Genomic DNA, 21,185 nt, shown 5'->3' with positions numbered 1-21,185 from the left:
TAGCACCTTAGAGACCAACTAAGTTTGTTATTGGTACGAGCTTTCGTGTGCATGCACAAACAAACTTAGTTGGTCTCTAAGGTGCTACTGGAAGGATTTTTTTTTAATTTTGTTTCGACTACAGCAGACCATCACGGCTCCCTACCTGTAACTGGTAGGTGGATGAGAGAGAGACAATTTGTGAGTCAGTGGCAGACACACATACTGGACCTGGGCACACATTCGGTTACAGATGGGCACAGATGGCCCACACCATTTTGGTGCCCAAGACAGAAATGTCTAGATGGCAGCTATCCCACCCCAGATGGTATAAACTAAATAATAAACCATTTCCTGCTCTGATGTTGCATCTCCAGAAGACTAGCAGCGGTTTTTTAAATTACTTGCTCCTTTTAACTGCAGACTGAAACTGGTGCCGTCCTACAAGCAAAGCACAAAGTAGATTCCTGCCTTGCAGGGGGTTGGACCCTCGAGGTCCCTGCCAGCTCTACAGTTCTATGATTCGCTGAGCCATGATTCATGCTCCCATGGAGCTATCCCATACTGAATGATCCCGCAATCCCTTTCGGTCTTAAGGGAGGGAGGGAAGGAGCCAATGCAGCACAATGAGCAGAGCATGTGGACTGCAGAGTACAGATGGGTCTCAATGTCCTCCCCGTAGCTGAAAGTCACTCTTTGTCAGCAAAGATGTGAAAGTCACCCAGAGACTGCAGTGGCAAGAGGAAAGACCATTTTGGTTTTTGGGCACAGGAAAGAGGAACATGGGTCACTTGCACACACGCACACCCGAAGAACAACGTGGCCTGGGGAAAGCCAACTCCGCTAGAGAAAGAAGATCTGCAGGGAGTTTGTTTTACCCTTCCCCTTTTTGATACAATCCTGAGTTTGCAATGAGAGGGGAGTGATTTGCTGGTAGCACCATAATATGTGCTGCAGCCCTCAGAGATCAACGGGCAGGTATAGCAACCGCCTGTCAGGCTCTAAGTAGATTTAAAAGGCACAGGAGAAGGCAGGCCTCAGTGGAACTAACAAGCCCAAGGAACAGGGATGCTGTGTGAAGATGTGCTGCCAAGTCTTGACCACAGCCATGAGTGTAACCAGATTCACACCATCCACATGTCCAGCAGGTGGTAGCAACGTAACCCACAAGGCCGCAAAGCAAACAACACACTGAAAACAAAGACCTCACAGGATTTCTCGTTATGATATGCCCCTCTGGGAGTTTTGCACAAATCCAGAAATTTACTGAATAAGTTAAATAATAAGCCCTACGCTTTCAGCAATAAGAACTAGATGGTGCAACTGTAAGCATGAGAGAGATCATTCAGGCATTCTCAGCGGCTAGCAAATTAAGCACAAAAAATTAGAGGAGTCTGGGGCAAGGGGAGAGTGCAAAGATAAGCTCTGAGTGCCCCTGTTTACTGTTGACGGTGCAGAGGACAGCAGCAATCAAGGCATGCCATGTCATTTGTTTTTTTATTTGAAGGAGCTAGAAACAAAAGACCATCTGACTAGTACCAAATGAGGGTTTCACAATGCATCCTGGGTAAACTCATTACACAAGGGATCCTGACACATGCAAATCTTCCCACCATAGGGACATAAGAAGCTGCCTTGTACCAGGTCAGACTACCCATTCCTTTTGGTCCACGCCACTGTCTACCACAAGTGGTAGTGGTTCTCCCGGATCTGAAACACAGGACTTTCCTGTCCCTTGCCCCATCTGATCATTTCAGCTGGAGATGCTCAAAATTCAGCCTGGGACCTTCGCATGCCTTTGCACCGAGCTCTAGTTCCTCTATCTTTCTTGTCATCCATTCTTTTTGTCTTCTCAGTTCACTGAATCTTTGCCTGGAGGCTGGCTGATGGGGCCTTTTGGAAGATGATGAGGTCCAGTCATCGGGAGAGCTGGCTGAAGGCAGGCTGCTCACATGACTGAGGGCAGAGACCTGGATTTGACCGATGAAGCAACATCAGGAGAGACAACTCCATTCGGGGGAAAGGCAGATCCTATTGAACAGCAACCAGTCAGAAATCCCATGGATAGTTTCGTCTGCTTGCAGGAAACTACCAGCTTTGAAGCTGCCGCAGATAGAGGTCAAAATAGAGAGAGGGGAGTCAGCAAGTTGTGAAACCAAGAGGAAGTTGGTGGCTGGTTGGCCCATTTGCACACTCCCTCTCTTGATTTCTCGGCCCCTTACAACTCTCAGTCAAAACAGGAAAGCTATCTCCATTGAACAGTACCATGCTTCATGTGACGTTGAATGATATGAATGCTTGATCTGCGATGTGCAGGCAACATGTGGCAAATAGGCCTGCTGGAAGTGGCCCCAAAGGAGTCAGATGGGAATAATGGTGTAGGTGGTTAGACTCCTTCACCCTCGAGGTGCCACCCAGTTTTGTAATTCCAAGTCCTCCTCCCTGAGAACTGGTTTTCTCCTACTTTGGGGGCCTGCCCTGAAGATGTCAAGAGAGTTAACTGGCACCCAACGAGGAGGGCCTGGAGTCCCAACATGCAAAAAGCCTGGTTCCTCCTGCAGATGCAGAGCTGAGGATGCAACAGTTCAGAGGTCCGTTTGGGTGGCCTGTGCCTTCCAGCCTCACCTTGGACGCCTCCTCTTCCAATCCATGCAAGCAACTGCAATCCAAAAATGTTCTGCTCTTGTCCAACGCTCACCCGTCCTCCGCAAGAAGTCACTGCTCAGCTGCAAGGCAACTGGAGGGTTGTGTGGTGACGGGATAGAGCAGGGACATGTGCTCTGCTCCCTGGATGGGCAGCTTGTGGCTGGCGTAGTGGTGGATGATCTCAGGGACGTTGTCAAACGGAGGGCTGTGCTGGCCCAGGACAAACTTGTGGTCTTCAGTCTGCAACAGCTTCATGTGAAGAAAGCCTTGGCTGCTCCTAGGGGAAGGAATGGTAGGAGGGTGGGTCAGCAGTGGGTTGGATCAGAGGTCCTGGGCCTCTTTCTCTCCTAGCCCTCTTCTCCCTGCTGCGTAGCCCTCTCTCAGCTGGTTAAATCCTCCCCTCTCCCTGCAATTCCAGTGCTGATTGACCCCCATGTATTGAGCTTTCTCCTAAGCTTAAAAGCAGCATGGGATAGGGAATTTCCATCAAAATCCTCTTGTGTAGCTCAGTGGGGAAAAGGGAATTGGATCTTTATCTGGAGCTCCATCCCTTCTTCCTGCTGCTCAGTGGAAGAGTATAACGTGGGCTCTGAAATATTAAGCAGTGGGCAGGAAGCAGACCAGAGGTGCAGATTGCATATTTCTGTAAAAGAGGCAAGATTCTTGGAGACTATGCATCCTGAACAGAAAATGTGCATATTGCCTAGAAAATGTACAGAAGACGGTTGATATATATGCACATTCCCCAAGGCTTGTTGGAGATTATGCGTACCCAAAGAATGTACAAAATTCATCCACGATATGTACATTTACCCAGGGGTCAGCAAACCTTTTCAGCAGGGGGATGGTCCACTGTCCCTCAGACCTTGTGGGAGACTGGACTATATTTTGAAAAAAATAATAATGAATGAATTCCTATGCCCCACAAATAACCCAGAGATGCATTTTAAATAAAAGGGCACATTTTACTCATGTAAAAACACACTGATTCCTGGACCGTCCGAGGGCCGGATTTAGCAGGTGATTGGGCCAGATCTGGCCCCCGGACCTTAGTTTGCCTGCCCATGCGTTTACCCATGCCAGTTTGAGAGTACAGTGGTGCCTCGCAAGACGAAATTAATTCGTTCCGCAAGTCTCTTCGTCTTGCGAGTTTTTCGTCTTGCGATGCACGGTTTCCCATAGGAATGCATTGAAAATCAATTAATGCGTTCCTATGGAAACCGCCTTCAGACCAGGTCCGGGGACAGTCTGTCCCCCAACCTCTTCTGAAGGCTGGGGGTGGGGGGGACAAGGGCTTTTCTTCCCACCCCCAGCATTTTAAAAAACCCCGGGACAGTGGAGGACTTCTCCGCTGTCCGGGGCGATCTTAAAATGCTGGCGGGCGGCATTTTAAAATCGCCCCGGGACAGTGGAGGACTTCTCCGCTGTCCGGGGCGATTTAAAAGCCCCTGGGAAGGCAGGCAGGGGGGACAAAGACTTTTGCCCCCCGCCAGCCTTCAGAAGAGGTCCAGGACCTCTTCTGAAGGCGGGCGGGGGGGCGAAAGTCTTTGCTCCCCCCCGCCTGCCTTCAAAAGCCTTCCGGGACAGCGGAGAAACGCGCTGTGTTTCTCTGCTCTCCCGGGAAGGCAGGCAGGGGGGAACAAAGACTTTTGCCCCCCGCCGGCCTTCAGAAGGTGTTCCCGCCCCGCCGCCCGGCTTCGGAGGAGCCTTCCGAAGCTGGGCGGCGATGGGAGGTGTTCCTGCCCCGCCGCCCGGCTTCGGAAGAGGTCCGAGGACAGTGGGGAAGACGCGCTGCGCTTCCCCGCTGTCCCAGAGATTTCCCTATGGGCTTTCGTCTTGCGAAGGAAGCCCATAGGGAAATTCGTTTTGCGAAGCGCCTCCAAAACGGAAAACCCTTTCGTCTAGCGGGTTTTCCGTCTTGCGAGGCGTTCGTCTTGCGGGGCACCACTGTATGTATATTGACCGAAAAATGTGCACATTCCCCTCTTCATGGATGGTTTATGTGCAGATTCTCCATGAGGTCTGGCGAATGTGCAGTTCTAATGCATATTAACCACTCAAATTACACTCCCCTTCCACTTACTATTCTTTCCAGATGGTCTCCCATCCACCTACCAACCACACCAAGACCTGCTTAGCTTTAGCAAGTTCTAGATTGCAACCTTTTTGTTGCACGGCCCCATTTACTTCATCCTAATGCTCCCTGAACGCCTCCAGGCTTTCCCAGTGAAATTCCATGAACTACTTTAGTCAGCTCAGAACAGTAAGATGCATACAGAATCCTCAATGCTCGCTCACTCACTTCAGGGAGAGGGAGAAGGCATCATGGCTGCTCTCGCTGTTCCGCACCAGGTAACTGGCTTCTCTGCAAAGTCGCAGTAGCCCCTCGGCACCCACTCGGCTCAAGGTCCCATGATACCACCTGTGGAGGAGAAAGGAAGTCATCCACACATACCGCTATAGAGAGGTCCTTCAGGAACCTTCAGCTGGAGACGTGAGATACTAACCTAATTTTAAAATAAACTAAATAATAATAGTTTGTGGTCCACACGCACCTACATACCAAGGCATGAATTTCTCCACAAGGAGCCATATAAATAGAAGACACCTGAAGGTTTTCAGCCTGGATTAGGTACCACCTTTGTCACTTCAGAAAGATTCAAAGGGAGGCTCCAGAATGAAACTCATGATCTACAATGCACAACTAAAATTGACGGAGTGGGCTTAGGACTCAGTTGGAACAAAGGTTCTCTCCCCCGGCTGTGGATGTTAAATTAGCACAGCAAAGCTAAGACAGGTGTGAAAATCACCCGTTGTTGCTCTTGTGTATGGCTATTGTTCTTCTATTGTATGGGTGTGGGGAGCCTATACTGGCCTTATCTCTCCACCCATGCTGAACCAAATGTGAGAGGTGGGAGGCCCCCTGTCCACTTGCCAATCCCCTGGTGTCACTATGATGTCAAGCGATGCTGCACTTTGAAGCTCCGGTTGTCGAGACTTCAAAGCACAGCACGGGAACACCCAGAAGCCAGTGTGGTGTAGTGGTTAAGAGCGGTAGTCTCCTAATCTGGGGAACCGGGTTCGCGTCTCCGCTCCTCCACATGCAGCTGCTGGGTGACCTTGGGCCAGTCACACTTCTCTGAAGTCTCTCAGCCCCACTCACCTCACAGAGTGTCTGTTGTGGGGGAGGAAGGGAAAGGAGATTGTTAGCCGCTTTGGGACTCCTTAAGGGGAGTGAAAGGCGGGATATCAAATCCAAACTCTTCTTCTTCTTCTTCAGAAGCTCACTTTACACTCCTAACTGTTATTTGGGGCCCTGCTCTTATCAGCCCCACAGCATCTGATGAAATGGGTTTTATCCACACAAAAATGGATGCCACGATGAATCTTTGTCCTTCAAAGAACCATTGGTCTCTTTTTTTGAGCTCGTTTCACTACTGCCATTCTTGTCCAGATTGTGATCATCAGTCCCTGCTTATTGGCTAAGAGGCCCAGAATGAGTTCTGGGGCGGGACATTAGGTTGGTGTCTCCGTCAACAGAAATGGCCAGAGCAGGGTTTTGCTGAAAGTTGTATTCCTACCACGCAAAACTCAGCAGAGGAAGGTGGACGGGGTCAAGTATGTGGTGTTGTCAGTGCCCTGGTGTGTGATTAAACATGCAATAAAGATTGCCAGTGTCCCTGTCCCAGCCTCTTCTCCTACGCTCAAGCTACTTACGCTTGGCTCTCCAGCGGCAAAGTGGGATTGACGCGTTCACCGAAAGCTAACCCGTGCTCCATGCTCAGCCAGCATGCGCTACTCCTCTTCTCTGGGCAAGGCTGGTTCTTGACAGCTCCCTTGCCTTGGGGCAGAAACACATGAGTGTGCATGAAACAAGGAACACGTGGTGGCAGGTCCCAAGGTGCAGAACAAGAGCGACTCAGAAAGCAGGATAACAGATTGGGGAAGAGTGCAAGAAACTTGGGAGCCCTGAATTCATAGTGCAGCATCAGAGCGTGAGACAAAAAAGGAAGAAGGTGGAGGTGGGGAAAAAGTGACAGGAGATCACACGGCAGGGCTATCCGGTAAACATGCAAAGGAACTGAGCTAATAAAATGCTGTCCTGATGTTGGGAAAGGTTGAGGGCACAAGTAGAAGGGGAAGACAGGGACGAGATGGCGGGACAGTGTTCTTGAAGCTACCAGCATGAGTCTGACCAAACTGCGGGAGGCAGTGGAAGACAGGAGTGCCTGGTGTGCTCTGGTCCAGGGGGTCACGAAGAGTCGGACACAACTAAACGACTAAACAAAAAACCCCACTGAACAGCATGGGACTCGCTTCTGAGTAAGCGTGCACAGGGTTGCACCACAAGGCCTGTTATGTAGTCTGGGAGATTCACTGCAAGCAGGAAATCTACCCCCTGATCACTGGAGGCCCCATCCTCACCTTTTTTAGTATCTCAGGACCAAAACATGTTTTGTCTACTTCCATGAGTCCTCCCCCCCCCCCCCCCGCGAGTTTGGTGTGTTTTACAAAAAGGAAAAAGCAACTTCAGGGAGCTAGAGGGTTAGGGAGACGAAGGCTCTTTAAATCTTTCACTGCCAGCCACTCTAAAACTACATATCCCTCCAGCAGCTTCTCAACAGGGAAAGGATGTGGGGACCACATATGCTTTCTACCATGGAGTGAGTCAACCAACTCAGGAGGAGGCAATTTTGAGTGGACAAATTGCTGGCCAGAAAAGGGTTCAATGGCCCCTCGCATTCCTCCCTGGAAACTGATGCCCCCTGCGGTTACTTCCCTTAAAAGCATAAAAAGGAGTCCAGTAAAAAGTATCAGTCACATAACTGTGCTGTGTAGCCCTCAGTTTTTGAAGTAGGAGCTGCCCATTTTTCAGATTCACCATGAGGACCACGAACTTTATCTTTAAATACAAGCTAAAAAGAAGAGATTTTTGGGACCCTGTGTTGTCTTGCATGTCTGCGGAGAAATTGCCCAGACCCTCTGCCTATATTATCTCAATGGCTGGAGCATCCATATTCCCATCCCAAAGCTTGTGTGGTTTGTGGATACCCACTACTGACATCCAGGGGTCTGGCCAGAGCTTCAGGGTCCTGGAGGCTGGCGCTGGTATCCTGGAGGCTTGGCGGCGCATCAGCCGGCAGGCATCTGGCGCTGATGCTCTGAAGAGTGGGTGGTCCCTCAGCATCCATGTGGTTCGCAGAGCTGTCTAGCTGCCCAACGGGCGGGGGCCATGGCAGCTCCTGAATTCCTTCGATTTCAACTGGACGGATCATTAGGAGAGAAAAGAAAGATTTCTGGAAGGAGGCTGGCTAGATATTCCCAGGGAGCAGAAAGGGCTTAAAGCCCCCTCCCAAAGAGGTGCTCAGATCAACCTGTCAGTCCCCACAGCAACATAAAAAAGACATTAGGACATCCAGACACCCAGGCAAAGTGATGGAATGGCCAACCATCAGGGATAATGGAAGCTGCGTCCAAAACATCTGATGCGCACCAAACTGCGGAAGGCTGGTTTAGCTTGGCTCTCCATCCCACCATGAAAACATAAATAAAGCAGATTCTGTTAGGGACGAGCAAATCTGTCATATTCAGTTTCTCAGGGTTTGTCAGGTTTCCAATCTTACGTTCAGTTTGCTACATTTCCATATAAATTTGTGATCTTTTGGAATGTCCTTGTAAAAATTCATCAGAATTTTAGAGTGGATTTCTCCTAATACACATACTTTTGTATGCAATTTTGCCTAATATACGCATTTTCCACAGCAAGATTCCCTAATATAATGCATTTGGTATGTCATTTTCAGTAATATGTGCATTCATATGCCTGCTTTGCGCTGCTATCTGCATTTTTGCGCATGTTACGTGGCTGCAGAACTGCATTACAACCTCGAATAAGTTTGAAAAACAGCTGTGTCTCAGTTTGCCTATTGTTTCAGGAAGTGTGAATCTGGAAGGTTCGCCTTTAAATGAGAGCTGAATTGAAATTCCATCCTGGCTCCCTGTCTTTTGTCTTATGCATGCCTAATCCCACCTGTCAGGGAACTGCCATCGGAAGGACAGGAGGTGCAAAGGCTCCCTCAGGTTGAAAGAGACGGAGCAGCTGAAGAGGGAACCAGTAGGGGGCGAGCAGGAACTTCCAGGGAAAGTGAGTCGGAGGGGTGGCTCAGAGACGTTTCCAGCGAAAACAGTGGAGAGGTCTCAGGACCTCCTATAGGGACACCCACGCCTCGCCGGAAACTGTCACGCAGAGAGTCCAGAAGACGTGTTTCCGTGAAAGAGCTTTTATGTTGGAAACGTTTCCGAAAGCAACCACTTTCGGATTCTACTAGCGATTGACGCAGCCATGCCGGAGGGGCTCCGTCACAGGCAGAGGTTTGAAAACCTGATCAAACTCTGAGGGACTTGCATTTTACGCACAAGCAGCTCATCATCCCACCACAGCAATCCGAAAGTCACTGAAAGCCAGCTTGTGCAAGCAGCGGCATCATGAGCGACCCAGCCGGAACCGGAGGAGCAGGAGCAGCTGGAGGAGGTCCAAGCCTGGAAGAAAGGTACAGGGCGTTGGAGATCCAGCTGGCCATGCAAACGGCGAGGCTTGAGGAGAGGAGGGCTCAGGATGCAGAAAAGGGAAAGGAGAAAACCACCTCGATAGCCAGAAAGGTGCCAGGATTGGTGCAGAAATTCGGGGGAGATCCCAGAAACTATCATGCCTTTAGAACTGAGATGCAATACGCTCTCAACCTGCAGTATGATGACTTCCCCGACGAGGAATCGCGAGTGGCTTTTGTAATTGGCCATCTCGAAGGGGGGGCGAAGGATTGGGTTCGACCCCTGATGGCAGTGAATAATGAGATACTAAAGGACACGAGGAAGTTTTTTCGTGCCATGGACCTGATGTTTTCCAGTGACATTGAGCAGGGGGTGGTACGAAGGCAGTTAATGGCTTGCAAACAGGGGAGCCGATCTGTTCGTGAGTACTGGACTGAGTTTACTATGCTGATTCATAAATTGGGGTGGGACCTATCGGCGGAACCCATCCAAATGCTTTTTGAAGAGGGGCTTTCTTCGGCCGTTAAAGATGAACTTTCCCGGGGGCCAAGGGCGGAGTCTATGGACCAGCTGACCAAATCCGCGCTGGCCATAGGAGCGCGCCAGGAAGCGAGAGCTTTGGAAAGGCGGGAAGGGAAAGGAGAACGTTGGAGGGAACTGCGCATTCCGGACATTCCAGAGCCACCTTTCCCGCCGGCAGAGCCGATGGAAGTTGGAACAGCGCGGGCGCGCGCAGTTTCAAATCCCAGTGAAGGGCGGAAGAAGGAGGGAAAGAGCGCCAAGAAATGTTATCTCTGCCAACAGCCAGGGCACTTTGCCAGAGTCTGCCCACAAAGAAAGGAATGGCAAGGGATGGCAGGAGCTGTGGGGGAAAGGGAGGAGGAAAACAAGGAGCAAGTAAAAGCCAACGCCTGGCTGCCACCGTCGGGGCACAGCAGCCAGGCCAAAGAGCAGTGAAAGTGCCCACGCCAGAACCACCCAGACCTGCTTTAGTGATAGAAGTGTCACTAGAGCTGCCAAATGGACACCCCCTACAGGTCAAGGCGCTTTTGGATTCAGGCAGCTCCTGTAATTTTATGAGTAAGGAGTTTGCAGCTGAGCACCAGATACAGACCATCCCTTTAAGTAATCCCTTGCAGGTGACCACGATTGATGGCAGAGAGCTGTTGGGAGGAGAAGTTAGCCAACAGACTGTCCCGATGATAATGAGGGTGGCAAGGCACACCGAACGGATAGCGTTTAATGTGGCCACCTTGGGAGGAGCTCCCATCATCTTGGGGATGAGCTGGCTGGCGCTACACGATCCGCTAGTGGGCTGGCATCAGAGGGTGGTCTCCTTTGGGTCAGCGCATTGCCTAGAACACTGCAAGCAGGGGAAGGTTCAGGGCGGAGACAAAGTCACCCTAGCCGGGATGGAAGTAATGGGCAGAGGGAAGGTGCCCCCGCAATACGCAGATCTGAGCAACGTATTCAGCGAAAGGGAAGCAGACAAACTGCCGCCGCATAGACCCTTTGACTGTCAAATCAACCTACTCCCTGGGGCCCAACTCCCAGTGGGCAAGCTGTACGCCATGTCCGACAGGGAGATGCAGGAGCTGAGGGAGTTCATTGACAAAAACCTGAAGCGAGGTTTCATCAGAGAGTCCCGAGCGGTGGGGGGCAGCCCAGTGTTTTTTGTGGACAAAAAAAACACAGATAAGCCGAGACTTGTGTGTGACTTCAGGGCCTTGAATGCAGTGTCGGAACCCCTGGCTTTCCCTATGCCCCGAATTGATGACATTTTGACCAGGGTAAGGAAGGGAAAGATTTTTACAAAGCTGGACCTGCGGGGGGCGTACAATCTGATACGCATAAGGAAGGGAGATGAATGGAAGACCACCATGTTCACCCCTTTGGGAGCCTTTGAATACCTCGTTATGCCCTTCGGTCTACAAGGAGGCTCCGCGTGCTTTCAAGCGTTTATTAACCACGTTCTGGGGCCTTTGCTCTACAAGAACTGTGTGGCCTTTTTAGACGACGTGTTGGTGTATTCGGAGGATGAGGAGCAGCATGTGAGGGACGTTCGAGAAGTGTTGGGCAGGCTGCAAGCCAACCAGCTGTGGGTGAAACTGGAGAAGTGCCAGTTTCATACCAAGGAGGTGGAATTCCTGGGGTACCGCTTGTCAGACAAGGGATTGGCCATGGATCCAGGCAAGGTCCAAGCGGTACTGGAATGGAAGACACCGAAGACCAAGAAGGATGTGCAAAGATTCTTGGGGTTTGGGAACTTTTATCGGAAGTTCATCAAGAACTTTGCCCACTTGACGGCGCCCATCACCGACTGCCTCAGCAGCAAGAAGAAATTTGTTTGGACGGCGGAGGCGGAGCGAGCATTTGAAGAACTGAAAAGGGCTTTCGCCTCGGAAGAACAACTTCTGCATGTGGATTTACGAAAACCCATGAGAGTGGAAACCGATGCGTCCGACCGGGCGGTAGGGGCGGTACTTCTTCAACCGGGGAGGAGTATGTCAGAGTGGAGACCGTGTGCCTTCTTCTCGCGGAAGCTGAATAAATCCGAGAGGAACTACACGGTGTATGACAGGGAACTACTTGCCATTCACGAAGCGTTCCGGAGGTGGAGACATTTATTAATTGGGGCACAACAAAAGGTGCAAGTGTGCACCGACCACAAGAATTTAGAGTATTGGAGAACAGCTCGAGTGCTCAACCAACGACAAGTGAGATGGGCACAGGAATTCTCTAAATTCAACTTTGAAATTTGTTATGTGCCAGGTCCAGAAAACGTCAGGGCGGACGCTCTCTCACGCAAACCAGAGTATTGGGAGGGGGAGGGGGCGATTGAAGAGAGACATGTCATCCCTGAGGACCGCTGGGTGTGTGGGGCGGCGCTGGTGGGGCAACGAGAACTGGTAGAGGAAACGGAAAATGATGAATATGCCCAGGATAAGCTCAGAGGACTCAGGGGGGAGGGCGAGAGCCCCGAAGGTTTTGAGGAAAGAAATGGGGCATTGTATTACAAAGGGGCACTGTATATACCCGAAGGTGAATTGAGGGGGAGAGTACTCAAGCAGTTGCACGATAGCCCCACGGCGGGACATTTTGGGCAACACAAGACCATGTGGTTGGTTACCAGGGAATTCTGGTGGCCCAAGGTGAGGGAAGATGTAAGGGAGTATGTAAGAGGGTGTGACCAATGTCAGCGAGCCAAAGGGGAAAGACGGGAGCCGGCAGGGTTATTAGAACCATTACCCACACCAGAACGGCCTTGGGAAGCGGTATCAATAGATTTTATGACGGATCTGCCGAAGTCCAAGGGGAAAACAGCCATCATGGTAGTAGTAGACCTGTTAACAAAGATGTGCCACTTTGTAGCATGCTCACATGCAGTCACAGCGGAAGAAACAGCGAAGTTGTTTGTAGAACACATCTTTAGGTTGCACGGGGCTCCCTTGAGGGTGATCTCGGACCGCGGCAAACAATTTACTTCCAGGTTCTGGAGGAAGCTCATGAGCTTGCTGCACGTGGAAGTCAATTTTTCAACGGCCCGGCACCCTGAAACCAACGGGCAGGCGGAAAGAGCAAATGGCATTCTTCAACAATATCTGAGGTGTTATGTCAATGACAGAGAGAACGATTGGGTCGAAAAGTTGGCGCTGGCAGAATTTGCCTACAATAATGCGGAGAATGTGTCCACAGGGATGAGCCCCTTTTTGGCTAATTACGGGTGTCACCCCAGGGCATTTCCAGGGGAGGGAGGGGAGAGATGGAGCGTTCCAGCGGCTGAACATTTTGTAGAAGAGATGGAAGCGATCCATCATCAGCTCCAGCTCAACTTAGAAAGGGCCAAGGCACAATATAAGAAGCAGGCAGACAAGAACAGAAGGGAAGGTGAAACCATAAGGGTGGGGGATCAAGTGTGGCTGTCAACCCAAGGGTTGCCGTTCAAAGGGGGTTGTAAGAAATTGAGGCCCAGAAGATTGGGACCCTTTGAGGTCATTCAGCAGGTCAACCCGGTGGCTTTCAAACTCCGGTTACCCAACCACATGAAATTGCACCCAGTGTTCCACAGGTCGTTACTGTCACCATACAGGGGGGGACGTGAAGGGGAGCACGTCAGGGGACCAGCCTTGGAAGAGAGGGAACGCAGCAACCATGTAGCGGAAATCCTCGATTCCAGGTGGAAGGGAAATCAGGTAGAGTATTTGGTGGCGTGGGAAGGGGAACCGGAGTCAGAAAACACCTGGGTGACTGCAGGGGAGGTCAATGACGAGGTTTTAACAGAAACGTTCCACCAAAGATTCCCTAGGAAACCACAGCCGGTAGAAAGGTTTAGGAGGGAGTACTTCGGCACCACCGACGAGGAACAGGAAATGGAAGGATTCACGGAGTCGGAGTTGGAAGAGGGAATAGACTCCGAAGACGAGGAGTATCGAGAGACGAGGGACAGTAGCAGGTGGAGGGAAGTGTTCGAAACTTCGGACGATGAGGAAGGTTCTTTCAGGGGTTTTACTTCCTCCCAGCCCGGAGGGGAGGAGACGGGAGGGGGTGAAGGGGGCCCTGGAGGGGAGGTGGATGTCAGGGAACTGCCATCGGAAGGACAGGAGGTGCAAAGGCTCCCTCAGGTTGAAAGAGACGGAGCAGCTGAAGAGGGAACCAGTAGGGGGCGAGCAGGAACTTCCAGGGAAAGTGAGTCGGAGGGGTGGCTCAGAGACGTTTCCAGCGAAAACAGTGGAGAGGTCTCAGGACCTCCTATAGGGACACCCACGCCTCGCCGGAAACTGTCACGCAGAGAGTCCAGAAGACGTGTTTCCGTGAAAGAGCTTTTATGTTGGAAACGTTTCCGAAAGCAACCACTTTCGGATTCTACTAGCGATTGACGCAGCCATGCCGGAGGGGCTCCGTCACAGGCAGAGGTTTGAAAACCTGATCAAACTCTGAGGGACTTGCATTTTACGCACAAGCAGCTCATCATCCCACCACACCACCTATCCCCCAAACCAAAAAAAGTCCCTGTGCCAATGCTCCCTTTGGCTACTTGCCTGCAAATACCCTGGAGATACGCTCCTTTTTCCACTCCCAGGGCTGATCATATTCCTCCGGTGGCCGCTCATCGTCTTCTGGCAGCCACGAGTATCGGCACTGCACGCCAGGTGGTTGCTGGAGGTCGGGGTCCATGCAGTTCTCAGGTGCTTCATAGGGAATGTCATATAAGTGCAGAGGTTTTTGAGCAGCTAGGGCATCGTTGGAGCCGGTTTTCTGGATCTCTGGTAGCAAAGAAGGAAAGATTTCACTTTAAAGCAGGCTTGCAAATAGTTACTAGCCTGCAAAAGAATTTTACCTGCCTGCTGGGAGCTGGCAGAAGAGGGATAGAGAGCTCCCTCCCTCCCGCAGCACTTTGTGGTATCTTTTTGCAGGGCACAGAGAAGGCATAGAGTGCTCCAGCCCACTCCTGTGTCTGCATGGGTTTCCACGCACTTGTTTGCATGCCATTCTTTTTCGCTTCTTATGGCTACTGCTTAAAATGCAAGGCCATTTTAATGTCCAAGCACAATTCCAAGCACAATTCAAAGTGTTGGTGCTGACCTTTAAAGCCCTAAACGGCCTTGATCCAGTATACCTGACGGAGCATCTCCACCCCCATCGTTCTGCCCGGACACTGAGGTCCAGCACCAAGGGCCTTCTGGTGGTTCCCTCACGGTGAGAAGCAAAGCTACAGGAAACCAGGCAGAGGGCCTTCTTGGTAGTGGCGCCCGCCCTGTGGAACGCCCTCCCCCCCCAGATGTCAAAGAGAACAACAACTACCAGACTTTCAGAAGACATCTGAAGGCAGCCCTGTTTAGGTAAGCTTTTAATGTTTAACAGACCACTGTACTTTAATACTTTGTTGGAAGCCGCCCACAGTGGCTGGGGAAACCCAGGTAGATGGGCGGGGTATAAAGAATAAATTATTGTTATTGTTATTGTTATTATCCCTCCCTGGATTCCAGATTTGCACCTCTGGGATTTCACATGTCCAGTTAGAAACTACCCAGTTCCTTATAGCACACTTGAATTAAGGGCTTCTCCAGTGACCTGTTGAATACTGAATATTCATTGACTGCACAAAGCATACATGGTGTTTGGAGGCCATTCAAGTCTTTATTGAGCCTTCCTTCTGATTTGTTTACGGGGCAGTTATACCACAACGGGAATTCCGCCTGTATCCATCCTGATTTATTTGCACTGTTTGCACACCTTCCTACTGACAATTCGTAGCAACCCTGGCCGGCATCTGGGACGGAACTTTTATTAGGAGATTGCCCAAAGTTTTTGAGCTTTTTTAAGGAGACCAGCCAAAGTTGCTGCTTTTTTTAAAAGTGGATTTGTTCCACTAAGGTAACAGAGCACTTCAACCCACTTGAATTTCCCAAACCTACAGTTCAAGTATGGATTTGAGCCCCTCCTGCAAAATACTGGCAGTCTGGACTGCTGCAGGTTGCTTTTCGTATGAAGTGACAGGCAGAGACAGCAGTGACCATAATTTAACTTTCATATTTGGGGCAACTGTTAAGTGACATGGTTAGGAGGAGGAAGAGAAGGAAGAGAATTTCTTCCAGAACAGGACTGCCTCCTTCCGTGTTTGTTTTTATTTTTAATGCAATGCCACATTTCTGGTGTTGCATGAGAACAGGACTTGAGGAATCCACATTCACTCAGCCATGAAGCTCCCTGTGGCAACTTTTGGCAGCCACCCAATCTTTCACTGGAGTGAAAGATTATCAGTCATGGGGGCATGGAGAGTGTGCGTATGAATTTAACAGCGCTCAGCTTTTTATTTATTTTTAAGTTGCTGTTTTGTTACTGTTGATAATATGGTTTTATAGATTATAAATGCCATATTGATTTGTTAATCACATGAGTTTTGTTGTAACTGTGATATTTAGCTTATTTTTAGTAGCTACTTTGTTTATAGCGTTTTATAGATTGTAATTGTTTTCTTGATGATTTGTTCCTTATTTTATATCACTGTATTTGTGATGTTCCATTATGTTTTATTGGGACACGGGTGGCACTGTGGGTTAACCCACAGAGCCTAGGACTTGCCGATCAGAAGGTCGGTGGTTCGAATCCCTGCGATGGGGTGAGCTCCCGTTGCTTGGTCCCTGCTCCTGCCAACCTAGCAGTTTGAAACCACGTTAAAGTGCAAATAGATAAATAGGTACCGCTCCAGTGGGAAGGTAAACAGTGTTTCCATGCGCTGCTCTGGTTCGCCAGAAGCAACTTAGTCATGCTGGCCACATGACCTGGAAGCTGTACGCTGGCTCCCTCGGCCAATAAAGCGAGATGAGCGCCGCAACCCCAGAGTCGGTCACGACTGGACCTAATGGTCAGGGGTCCCTTTACCCTTTACCTTTTATTATGTTTTATTATGTCTTCATCCTTTCATTAAGTTGGAAGGGACCCTTAGGATCATCTCATCCCACCCCCATATTTTTGGTAAGCCGCTTTGGGATTCATTTGAATGAAAAGCGGCATAAAAATACAACAAATCGAACCAAATCAATCAAAATCTCAGCCTAATCTTCCTCGCAGGGTTGCTGTGAGGATAAAAGGCGAGGGAGGAACTGTCTATTCTGCCTCCAGTTCACTGGAAGAAAGATGAAATTTAAATGTAGTAAGTAAGGGACACGGGTGGCGCTGTGGGGTAAGCCACTGAGCCTTGGGCTTGCCGATCGGAAGGTCGGTGGTTCGAATCCCAAAAAACAGAAAATATCACAAAATTGTGAACTCACAGCTAGAACAATGAGCATGCCACTACTGCGATTTTTTTCTGTTAAATACTTTCTACTAGCTTTGTGAACATACAGAAGCCAACCTGGAAACACAATAAACTGAAGGATGAGGTTGAAACAAACAAGTACTGAGTGTAGGAAAATAGAAAATAATGAAATAAAGATCATATATGACACTCAATAGACGTCTTTGCACTAGCTCAGCCTTCCCCAAGCCAGTTCTCTCCAGATGTGTTGGACAAAAGCTCCCATAGTCTCAGACCATACTGGCTGGGACTGATGGGAACTGGAGTTCAAAATACCCAGATTAGAGAAAGCTGCATCAGAGAGCATCATTATGTTCCCTATTTCAAAGTTTTCCATCCAACACTGCAAGGTTAGTCTCACTCCAGATCCGGGAGGTCAAGAAACACAGAAGACTTAGCATCAAAACGGTACTTTACCCGCCAGCAACTTCTGAGCTTCATACGGTTCCATATAGCCTTCGCTTTTCACCCTTTCCTGCTCCCCGGCTTGAGAACTAGTTTCTTGTCTAGTATCAAATGGATCTGCGTAGTCCTCCACTATCATCATCTGAAAGGGAGAAGACGACCCAATTAGTTATAAAAATACGGTGCTGTTTTATACAGAGTCAGGCCATGGCTCCATCTACTTTGGTACAGTGGTGCCTCGCAGGACGAAATTAATCCGTTCCGCGAGTCTCTTCGTATTCCGGTTTTTTCGTCTTGCGAAGCATGGCTATTAGCGGCTTAGGGCTATTAGCGGCTTAGCGGCTATTAACGGCTTAGCGGCTATTAACGGCTTAGCGGCTTTAAGAAAAAGGAAACAAACTCGCAAGAACTCGCAAGACGTTTCGTCTTGCGAAGCAAGCCCATAGGGAAATTCGTCTTGCGGAACGACTCAAAAAATGGAAAACCCTTTCGTCTAGCGAGTTTTTCGTCTTGCGAGGCATTCGTCTTGCGGGGCACCACTGTACTGGGTTTCATTGTATTTTACCTATTGTTTGTAACATGTTTGCTCTTTCGCTTTGTGCTTTAAATCCATAATTTTGTGGAACCTGAAAGCCAAGGCAGCTAGTTTCCTTCACCTCCTAGAGGATAGTCGTGATGGCAATGTTCAGAAAAGGTTATTTATGTGTGCACCAACTGCGGCCCGTGTTTTGTTAGCCCCAAAATGGAAAACGAGTGAGGTCCCAACCAAAGAAGAATGGCAACTTAAGTTGACAGAATATGCACAACTTGCAGACATAACATATAAGAGAACAAGAAGAACATATGTTTAAAGAAGATTGGAAAACATCTACTGAATATATGGGAAATAATTGTGTACAGCTGAAAACACTGACAGCATTAAGATAAATTCAACAGCGTAAGTAAGTTTTGATGGATGCAATAATGGAAAACTGATTGGTATAGTTTTTGTAAAATATGCAGGGATTTATAATATGTAAAATGAACCATGGAAAGTGAAGAAAGGAAGTCATTGATATCTTAAGGATGTCAAATGTTTATTTTAAACTGTAAAACAGAAATTTTTATATATATATATAAAGTTCCGAGTCTGCCTTCACAGACTTGGAACAGACACTGAAACAGCAAGCAGTCGACATGACTTCTCCATACCTAGGAAAGCATTTAGACTTACTTATACAAAACCAAGCTATGTAAACTGGCGTCTACAGCCCAATTAACTCGCCCTTGGCTTGCAGGCCCTTTCCCAACTCTCACCATAGGAGCCGACTCCTAGGGGCCAAGGTACCTTCAACCCCCTCCCCCCAATAAATTTCTGAGGGGGCCACCTACCCCAAAAAGTTTGTGGGCATTGCCATTCAAATGACGTGCACACACCATGTTTTGTGATCAATTATGTGGGTCGAAGCTTACTGCCCCTACCCCCAATATTTTATTAAAGTTGGCACCCCGACTCTCACCCATCTCCCCGATAAGGGAGAAGCTGGCAGGTGGGCAGTGTGAGAAGCCGCCCCTCTCCCATCTAGCTAACCACCCCAAGCCCACCGATCAGCAGCGCATCAGAGCAAGCCAAAGAGCACATTGAAAAGCAAAGGCTTAAACATATGTGAACTCATTCATGCAGCAACTAACAATTAGTCCCAGTGCTATCTTGTCTACCAAGGTGGCATTTACAGGCCTTCCAGAACATTTTCGCGGTTTGGTTCTGCACAGGAGAGCGCTGTTGCACAGCACTCAGAATCCACTTGTTGATTTCCCAGAGGTATCTGGTTGGCCACTGAAGAACAGAATGGTGGACTAGATTGGGCCACTGGCCTGATTCAACTTGGCTCTTCTGAGTTCTTATGCTTATTCTTTATTGAATTTATATACCGCCCTATACCCCCGAGGTCTCAGGGCGGTTCACAGAAAAGATCAGCATAAAAACCAGAATATACAGTGGGCGCTCGGGTTGCGAACGTGATCCATGCAAGAGGCACGTTCGCAACCCACAACCCACGGGTCGCGATTCAGCGCTTCTGCGCATGCGCAAAGCGCGATTTAGTGTTTCTGCACATGCACAAGCGCCAAAACCTGGAAGTAACCATTCTGGTACTTCCGGGTTCAGCGCGGTGCGCAACCCGAAATCACACAACCCAAAGCGTCTGTAACCCGAGGTATGACTGTATAATCAAAATAAACAACAACAACTCAATAACACACACACCCCAAAAAGGAGCCACACAAGAAGTAACTTTCTAATGCAGGGGTAAGGCAGGAGCCTGTGGCCTCCAGGTCTTGCTGGACTCCAACTCCCATCCTCCCTGACCATTGGCCATGCTGGCTGGGACTGATGGGAGTTGGAGTCCAGCAACATCTGGAGGGCATTGCATGGGCTACAGGTGATCTAGGGGGCGGGGGGGGATAAGCAAATCCTGGTAACCTGCGGTGCCCAAAGGGCCATCAATCAAAAAGAGTAGCCAAGGACGTGTCTATGCAAAACAGAACACGACCACATTGATTCCTGCCTTGCAGGGGTCGGACTAAATGACCCTGGGTCCCTTTCCAACTCTAGAATTCTGCGATTCTAACAACCGGGAGACAGACCCGTTTCAAAACTGCTGGCGAGGTGGCCTCCGGTCCATGCAGGGCGAGGGCACGGTCCTATACACGTGAACTCGGAGGTCGGCCCCAGTGGGCTCCCGGCTGCTTACCTCCGGGGAAACGTGTCTGGGATCGAAGCCGAGAAGTCTTTCCCCGCCCGTCCCCAGGCTCATTTTTGCTGGGACAAGGAGAACAATGGGGGCTTACTTCCGAGTAAACAGAGCCAGGCTGGAGGCTGAAACGAAAGCCTCCCCTCCCCACCCTCCGGAGGAATTGCATCGTGTAAACAAGGGCACCTCCGGCTCCGGCCCCGGCAGCCCCCCGACGGAGAGGGCGGCCCCACCTTTTCTCGCTGGCCCTGCGCATCGCCGGTCCCGGAGGCCGCGGCTGTTTCGGCCGCCTGCGCCGCTTCCACCCGGATGAGGCGCCTCCGGGGCGATCGGCAGCGGCGGCCGTCGGGGTCGGCGGCGGGCGCGGAGGAGGCGGCGGCGTTGCCGCCCGCGTAGGGGTCTTCGAAGTCCCGCTCCCGCTGCAGCCGGTAGGCAGCGAGCAGGTCGGGCTGCTCGGGGCCCGCCGCGTAATCCGGCTGCGGCGGCGCCGGCTTGGCGCTGCGGAAAAGCAGGCGCTCGCGGAGCCAGCGCGCCATGGTGCGCCCCGGGGCGGCGGCGGGGCGCACGCGGAGCAGCGGCGGCGGCGGCGGTCCCGGGCCCGCCGCGGAAGGGCCGGTCGGAGCTCCTGCTCGCCTAGCCGGCCGGTGCGGAAGCGCTGTGCCCGCCCATCGCCCCCGATCTCCCCCTCCTTTCCCGGCGCGCGGCTCCCCGAGACGCATCGGGCCTTTGGGGCGCAAGCTTGGCGACGGGGCGGCGATCGCCACGGAGCGCCCCCGACCCCGATCGCTCCCGTGCGGAGCCTTGGCCTCCCAGTGAACCCACAGCTTTAACAGGGCCTTGGGGGCGGGGGGTTCCTTTTCCACGTCCCCCCTCCCCATCGACGCGCCCCGTTTCCTTTTTTTTTTTTTTTTTAACATTGTGGAACAATTTATTCTTTTTTTTAATAACTTTTTTATTCAAAATTAAAACAAAACATATTATCCAGAAACATATCATCCTTATTCCCCCCCATTTTCCCCCTCCCCCCACAGAACCCACCCCCCCGACTTCCCTCAGTTCCAGTCTTTGATTTCTCT

At 50.4% G+C, this 21,185-nt stretch overlaps 1 protein-coding gene across 1 annotated transcript; it reads right to left on the bottom strand.

Moving 5' to 3' along the window:
- Positions 1-1,459: 1,459 nt before the first annotated feature.
- LOC114584493 (SH2 domain-containing adapter protein F-like) lies at positions 1,460-20,882 on the bottom strand. Its single transcript, XM_028706412.2, has 7 exons — positions 20,343-20,882; positions 17,390-17,519; positions 14,214-14,438; positions 7,682-7,888; positions 6,343-6,466; positions 4,928-5,047; positions 1,460-2,902 (listed from the first exon to the last, which is right to left on the bottom strand). Exons 1-7 carry the CDS (start codon positions 20,826-20,828, stop codon positions 2,695-2,697), a joined length of 1,500 nt encoding a protein of 499 aa, XP_028562245.2. The 5' UTR covers positions 20,829-20,882; the 3' UTR covers positions 1,460-2,694.
- Positions 20,883-21,185: the final 303 nt, after the last annotated feature.

This window comes from Podarcis muralis, chromosome 14, assembly GCF_964188315.1.
Source record: "Podarcis muralis chromosome 14, rPodMur119.hap1.1, whole genome shotgun sequence".
Classification (NCBI taxonomy): Eukaryota; Metazoa; Chordata; class Lepidosauria; order Squamata; family Lacertidae; genus Podarcis; species Podarcis muralis.
This window is presented reverse-complemented; position numbering and strand designations above follow the sequence as displayed.

Coding starts and splice junctions, on each gene's coding strand:
- LOC114584493 (XM_028706412.2), bottom strand. CDS start 20,828: ATGCGTCTCGGGGAGCCGCGCGCCGGGAAAGGAGGGGGAGATCGGGGG. Junction 7,889..14,213: donor TATCTCCAGGGTATTTGCAG/GCAAGTAGCCAA, acceptor TGATCCGTCCAG/TTGAAATCGAAGGAATTCAG. Junction 5,048..6,342: donor TTGCCGCTGGAGAGCCAAGC/GTAAGTAGCTTG, acceptor TCTCCTCCACAG/GTGGTATCATGGGACCTTGA.